The sequence below is a fragment of the Mus musculus genome, chromosome 11 (assembly GCF_000001635.26).
Source record: "Mus musculus strain C57BL/6J chromosome 11, GRCm38.p6 C57BL/6J".
NCBI lineage: Eukaryota > Metazoa > Chordata > Mammalia > Rodentia > Muridae > Mus > Mus musculus.
In genome coordinates this window covers 20,016,865-20,024,506 of record NC_000077.6, presented here as the reverse complement: position 1 = coordinate 20,024,506, position 7,642 = coordinate 20,016,865, and the positions used below count along the sequence as shown (strand labels likewise).

The following is a 7,642-nucleotide window of genomic DNA, read 5'->3' as shown; positions in this document are numbered from 1 at the left end:
CCCTCCTTTCTGGGGAAAGTGAAAACTAAGATGGGAAGAACTATGGAGAAACCACTTCTCTTCTGGAATCCTCAAAATAACTATTTTATTTTCGCCTGGGGAATGCTGTAGCTTTCTGGTATCCAGAAGAGCTGGAAAGTGAGCCGAGAGCTGCCCAAGACCATGGGCTGGTGCAGTCTTCGAACGGCCTCCCACCTCCAACCCCACTCTGGGCTTCAGCAGGGATGAGGAGAAAACAGCTCAAAGGAAGTACAGCCTTTCTCTCTGAGGAGGGCTTGAGGCAAGACTGGCTAGGAAGGAATGGGGTTCTCCCTGTGGAGGAAGGGGATATGTTATTCACCCCCCCGCCCCCCGGAATATAACCACAGGTGGGAAGGGCCTCACAAAAAAAGACCCACGTCTCATGTTTTTCTTTGAAGGAAACCCCATCCCATTCTGTGTGTGAGGACTCCAGCCCGACAAATACCCCAAAGCCAATAGTCGGATAGGACGTGTTTATATTTACATTTCAAAGCAATGGCTACATTGGTCATACATATTAGAAACCATAAAAAAGTTAAGAACTAAAATGTACATCATACACTTGTATATATATATATTTTTACAGAGGTAAAAAGGCTTATTATAAAAAAAAATCAGTACAACAGGGGTTTTAGTATACAGGTAAATGAGTTATGCTTCAGGCACTTTGACTTGTTAATGTGAGCGAATAGCTTGGGACGAGAGCTAAGGAAACTTCTGAACGGGAAACCTTTTGGTTAGGTTCTGTTACCATGGATATAAAAATAAAATCTGAATAATTTCTCTCAAATGATTGACGTCAGTATGGCAAAGCTGACTGGGAAAATACTACACACCGTTCAGCTGCAGTGTGGCAATTAAACATATTTACATAAATGTCCCCATGGCTGTCTTTGTGCCCTTAACTGCTGCCTTCACAAACCAAAGATAGGTGATGCACAGAGGCGTGAGATCCACTGGCATAACCCTTAGGAGGGTGGGAACCGGCTGGGAGGAAGGACGCACAAACAGGGACAGAGGCAACCGGACACGCATTCTCACTGAAATAAATAGGGGCACTTGAACGGAGGTTTAAGGAAACAGGATTAGTGTTGTGCTTGGTAGAGAGGCGAGGGCCCGAGGAGAGTCCCTCAGGCTGGGGACAGTCTCTCCACAGCACTGGAGGGCGGCTGGAGGCAGTCTATAGAGTCTCCTAGCACAGAGACCCCCTCCATCCACAATGGTGGAGACGACGCTTGTTGACAACAGATAGCCCCAATCAGTCATCCCAACAAAGATGACACCTCCAACCTCCACGTAATGCACAAGCATGCTGATTATCTACACTGATGGTCCGTCTGTCCAAAGAGACACGACAGGCTGTCTGTCGGGCGAGCAGAAAGCACTGCCAGGAAGAGACAGTGCTAGGGATGCAAGGCTAGCTTCTCCCAGTATGACTGACTGACTGACTGACTGACTGATTGACTGGAAAAAAGGCCTTTTCCTTTAAAGACGGATGTCTGTGTGCAATGGGGGAGGGGGGAGGGGAAGAAGGACTAAAGGGGACTGAGCTTGGGGGGGGGGGGGGATAAAGGGGACTGAGCTTGATCTCTACCGTTAATCACTGTGGGAAGAACGGCCAGTAGTAACACCCTGCTCCCTACAGTCCCCACGGAGCTCTGATTGTACCATGCTAGGTATTGGTAAACCACTTCCACTTGTCTTTTTTCTGTAGAAGTTGGCTATTCTCATATATATATATGCATATGTGCTCCCCCCCCCAGCACATTAGGAGCCTCTTGCATGGCTCAGAGACAGGCATAATCAGTTGGTGACCTACCCTTATCTGTGCACCCCAAGTGGCAACTGTGGGTGTGGAGTGATAGAAGAAGACACTTAGGCATTGAAAGAGGGTTTTTTTTTTTCTTTACATATGGCCTTGTTTTTTTCAAGTATAAATGAAGAATTGAGCCTCAAATTAAAAAAACAAAACAACCCCCCCCAAAAAACTAACCAAAAATATATACCTAAAAAAACGCAAGCCACCACTGTTTGAATCAATAGTATTTAAAATGCACCCTGAAAAATATAGTGCAGGGCAGGGAATGGCTACAACTTCATTCACAACTTCTGTGTTTTTCATCTGGAACTTGTTCACAGAATACTGGCTTGTGTTTGAATAACTCAATTTGGTTTGTAAAATAATTGAGTAAAATTTATCTCACTGATGTGTTATTCTAAGTATTGCTAGGATTTTAGAAGTGGCAATGCAATTCTAAAAAGTCCTATTTTTCGGGTCAACTGGGCAAGCTCACAGAAACCCAAATCGCCTTGCAAGCCCTGGTCCAAGAGGATGCAAAGCAACTCGAGGAATTCTTTCCTGATTCTCACAAGTGAATATGGATTTAAGGCTCAAAAAGTCATTTAAAAAGTGATTGTTTTGCATTAGTGAATTAATTCATGGGGAGGGAGGGGCAGGAGAAGAGATGATAGCAGGTTAAAGACAAAACCGGCAGCTGATGGGGAGACGTGGCATTAGGGGTTAAAGTACTACTGTTTTGTGGTACATGCTTGCTATCCAGATTGCCTCCTCACATAACAACATGCTGTGGTGCCGGCTTCATCATTCTGTCACATCTCTGTGGGACCTATGCTAGTTAGCGACAGGCAAACCCAATGGGGAGAAGAAAAAAAAAAAAGTCACAGAGCGGGGGAGGGGGGGGGAGAGTCAATAAACCCCTCCAAGTCTGCAGAACCAGAAAGGTGGGAAGGAGGGGCAGGAAACCAACACTCAGCACGATTATAGGCTGGTAAAATACACGAGTCTATGCCGAAGGCTCCTTTCCTCAGAACACTGCGAGAGGGGGTATGTGGCTGACACAGGGGGCGGCAGCTACCCCAGGTTTGGAATGATGTCACCAAGGGACCACAGAGCCTGGCCTCCTCTTATTGGCCTAGCCTTTTGGAGTTGGAAGGGAACCAGGGAGAGGATGGGGGAGTGCGCAAGAGACAAGTTGCCCGTGGCCGTGGATGGAGAAGCAGAAAGTAGGGGAACCGAGTCACGCGGCGGCTTTGTGCTTCCCACCACAGCACCTGCACATCACTCCACAGCGGTGGCAGGCCCGGAGGGGCAGGTAACAGCACATACAAGGGGCCAGGAAAGACAAGGCAATTAGAGCCATCCACCGGAGGCAAAACTTCTCATCGCTTGTGTCACACGAACAAGGGTCAGTGTAGTCTCCCTCGGGGTCGGACATACAGTGGTACAGCATGCTGTCCGCGCACCACATACAGCTCACCCGGCGAATGCAAGTTCTCACGGCGTCGGGCGCGTCTTGGCAGTGGCCCCTTCGGTTCTCTTCGTGATTAAACATATCCCTGCAGTACACACACCGCGACCGTTCGCCGTTCTCCTTCCGCCGACGGGACTTGGCCCTGGGCGGCTGTGTCTTGATCACACTACCTTTGGGATCCTCCCCGAAGCCGAAGTCCGAAGAATCAACATAGGGATAGGTATATTCGTGTTTGGGGACTTCGCCCTTGGCGAAGCGCACGTAGGAGTCCGCGTCTTCTGTGGTGTCTAAGTATTTGCCGCGAACCGGCGCGTGCCGGTAGTCTTCATAACCGGTCATCCAGATCTTCTCTCGGGGGTTGATGCGTACAATTTCTTCATCATCTTCTGGGAAGGTGACCTGGGGGTAGGACCGCGGCAACCGCTGTTCAGGGAAAAACCAGACAGTGTTACAGCCCGGGGCGCCACTGACAGCCGGCTGGCTGCCAAAGACCGCGGTGAAGAAAGATTCCTGGACATTTCTTCCGGGCATTTTAGGAAAAGGCGGAAACCGAATCAAGCTTGTCAGATTCACAAGATTGCCTTAGTTGTGAGCGGAACCTGGCAGATTTGCCCTTCCCGTGGGAGAGACCATGTACATAGGATGGTCGCCCACCTTGGGGGCAGTTTTGAGCCCAGCTGCTAATTCTTACCCAGCAAGAATGAGCCCTGAAGTCAATCAGGCCTCAGAAGCCTATAAACCCAGCGTGAGACCACGCCTGTAATCCCAGGATGTGGGTGGAGGGAAATCGCTGCATTCAGGGTCATCTGATACTCAGTGAGTTCTCTGCCAGCCTGGGCTACAAGGAGACCCCTGTCTCACAAAGGAGTGACATTTCCGCCGGAAGAGGAAAAATAGTCCTGTCTTACTTTTAATTTCTACGTCCCGTCTCTCTCGGGTCAGCTGCTCCCAGATCCTGTGCGGATCCAATCTCTAAAAGGGGACAGCAGTTCTGTACTCACTTTTATATTGTGTGTACTCATCCGTACAAATGCCAGTTGCTTATTTATTTAGAGTCAGGGTCTTGCTGTGAAGTGCAGCTGTCTTGGAACTCACAGAGATCTGTCTCGTAAGTGTTGGGATTATAGGCATGAACCGAATGCCTCAAGACTTTCTTCTTCTTTTTTTTTTTTTTTTTTTTTGAAAAATTTGTTTCACGGGTTTGTGTGCCTGCATGTATGTGTGTATCCCTGTGTGGAGATGTCCAAGGAGGACAGAAGAGGGAGTTGGATATCTTAGAACTGGAGTTGTACATAGTTGTGAGCCACCAGTGGTGGGTGATAGGATGTGAATCGGGATCTTTTGCAAGGACATCAGGTTCTTAACCACGGAGACTTCTATCTGCCCAGCCCTCACTGATGCCTAAAAGCAAAATTATAGGCAGATGTGGTGGTATGGTTTGATCCTAGCACTTGGGAGGTACAGGCAGGCAGATCTCTGTGAGTTCTAGGACAGCCAGGGCCACATAGTGAGACCTTATCTCGGTTTATTTATTTAGTTGGTATGCATTCCACAGCACACGTGTAGAGATCAGAGAGCCATTCTATGGAGTTGGTTCTATCCTTTTGAGGGTTCTGGGGGTCAAATTCAGGTCTCTAGCATCTTTGCTGTAAGGGACACCTCACTGGCCCTTTACAAAAGAAAAATACTTTTTAAAGAAAGCAGCATACAAGGTTCACTAGCTGGGGCTGATATTGTAATCTGATTGAAAGGACAGACGCACAAATGCAAGAGAGATAAGCAGGTTCCAGAGGCTGATCAGATTTGACTCCTCTAAGCATCCTTGACGGTTAATCTCAAGGGTCAGTTTGATGAGAATTACTAGAGATAGCCTCGTAGGGGGTTATCTTGATTAAGTAGGAAGATGCACCACACCCACTGTAGGCAGCACAATTCCCTAGGCAGGAATTCGATTCTCTAGGCAGGAATTCGCTAGGGACTGTATAAAAGAGTGAAGGTGACCTGAGTACAATTATTCTTTAGGCTGTAGATACAACATGGCCAGGGGCCTTAAGCCTGCTGCTTTTCCCACCACAGTCAGCTCTCTTCCCCTCTTGCTTTTTTTTTTTTTTTTTTTTTTTTTTTTTAAGGTATTTATTTGTATCACACAGCAACAACCTCCAAGTGCTGGGACTGCAGGCATATGCCACCACACCTAGTTTTAAAATGAATATTTTGTTTGTTAAGACAGGGTCTCCTACTTCTAGCTCAACCTGGCTTGGAGCTTATCATGTAGCCCAGGCTGGCCTACCTCAGCATCCCCAAATCAGGATTACAGGCGTATGCCACCATGCCCAGCTAATAAAAGACATTTTAATGTCAAAATACTAGAAGCACATAGTAAAACCATCTTAAAACAGCAACAAAAAAAAACAAAACAAAATCTCCCTGCCTGGTGCTTGTTTCTTTTCCTTTCAAATTAGCCCAGGGGCCATGTAACCCACACGGGCATTGATCCATACCCCAGGATTTATTTGGGAACTTGTTCTACAAAAGAGCCACTCAGCAAATATTTGTTGAATTATTGAATTCAGACTGCAGCTATATCTCCCTGAGCAAGCCTGGGCCTGGAGCCCGCAGGCCAGGGGGCAAGCTGGAGTGTACCATTCTTTCGCTTTGACTAGGGCCCTACACCTTCACAGCTAGGAGGCCCCTTGGAGGGAATACAGAGGGAGCCGAGCAGAAGTCTTGCCTAGGACCCCTTCCCCTTACCTAGGACGGGCACTCCACACATCATCAGGTTCCCATTGATAAACTACGGGTGCTCATACCCTGCCCTTGTGGGGTGATTTGGATTAAGCCAGACAGAGCACACACAGGGTGAGGCAAGGTGTTGTGTGAGGCTAAGCTGCTAACACCAGCAGCACTTCCACCGAGGGGAATGGGAAAGTGGGTGGGCAGAAGTAGCTTGGGCTGGGGGGAAGGGAGGGAAGTCCAGCCCAGAGCTATGCTTATGTTTCCAGAGGGATGACGTGCCCGGCTCACCTGGTCAGGGTGGTAATGGTCCATGGGGTATGGGTCAAGGGTATAAATCTTCCGGTGCTCACAGGACGTGGGGGAGGAGATTGTCCTCGTAGTCGGCTCCCTCTTCTGCGAGGAATTAGAAGAACTGTCCGTAGCTGTCTGTTTGGAGAGAAGCAATAAACATTCATTAAAAAAACAAAAAACAACAAAAGCCCTGCTCGGTAGTGAAAAGTACCCGGACCACGCGTGAGATGCCACTTCCTGGAACCTACAGCATGCGAAACGATTCCCAGAAGTTGTCCTCTGACCTCGTCTGCCATGACACACGTGAGCACACGCGCAACGAAACCCTTCCCTCCAAACACACACACACACAAATAAAACAATTACAAAACACGCAAGCTCTAACATGCACTAATGCAAATGCTATCTGTTTCCTGGTCGTGACATCTCTCTGGACCTTCAAATCCCCGTAATTTTTTTTTCCCGGTTTTTCAAGACAGGGTTTCTCTGTGTAGCCCTGGCTGTCCTGGAACTCACTTTGTAGACCAGGCTGGCCTCGAGCTCAGAAATCCACCTGCCTCTGCCTCCCGAGTGCCAGGATTAAAGGCGTGTGCCACCATGCCCGGCTATTTTTAAGATCTATTTATCTTTGAGACAGGGTCTGGCTGCACAGCCCGGGCAGGCCTGGAACTCATTATACCGCCCAGCCCTGTCTCTGCCTCCCCAGTGCAGGATTAAAGGTATGGGCGGGAAGGGGCCCCGGGGTGAGCAGACTTGAATGCCCAGATTCTCACCACCTACAGACAGCTTCGACTGCCTATAACTCCAGGTCTGGGGGGAGCTGATGCTCTTTTCTGGCCTCCATGGGCCTAGTTTATTTCATTTTTAATAATGTGCATTTGAGTGTAGGTGCCCATGGAGGCAGCAGAGGGCACTGGATCCCTTGGAGCTTATAGGTGGGTGGTTGTGAGCCATCTTAGCTGGGTGCTAGTAGTAGTAGTAGGTGCTTTTAACCTTTGAGCCATATCTCATCTCTCTGTCTCTGCCCCCACCACACCCCCACACACTGGCTTGGTTTTTAGACTTTACATTTCAAGTGCTGGGATTATAGAATATGAACCATCACTCCTGGCTTTCCAGTCTTGAGTTGTCTTAGACATGAGAATGAACAGAATGTCTCAATGTGAATGAAGTAGTTACCTCAATGGTTGGAGAGGCCCAGCAGCAAGGCCTTGGAAAGACAAGCTGGTTTTCTAAATGTAAAAACAGTACTGGGCCATGGTGGAAGATAGATACTTGGCTCCTACCAGCCACTCTCCTGTGACTGGGCATAGTTGATCCAT

At 48.3% G+C, this 7,642-nt stretch overlaps 1 protein-coding gene across 4 annotated transcripts in view; it reads right to left on the bottom strand.

The window, feature by feature from the left end:
• Positions 1-480: 480 nt before the first annotated feature.
• Positions 481-7,642, bottom strand: part of Spred2 (sprouty-related EVH1 domain containing 2) — a 99,585-nt gene continuing 92,423 nt past the window's right edge. For 3 of the 4 annotated variants that reach the window (XM_006514456.4, XM_006514458.4, XM_006514457.4), the window contains exons 5-6: positions 6,318-6,455; positions 481-3,716 (exon numbers count right to left, since the gene is read on the bottom strand). In XM_006514456.4, the coding sequence (XP_006514519.1) occupies positions 3,060-3,716; positions 6,318-6,455 (795 nt within the window). In that variant the 3' untranslated portion in view covers positions 481-3,059. The remainder of the gene's footprint in view (positions 3,717-6,317; positions 6,456-7,642) is intronic. The other variant, NM_033523.4, reaches the window with a different exon arrangement.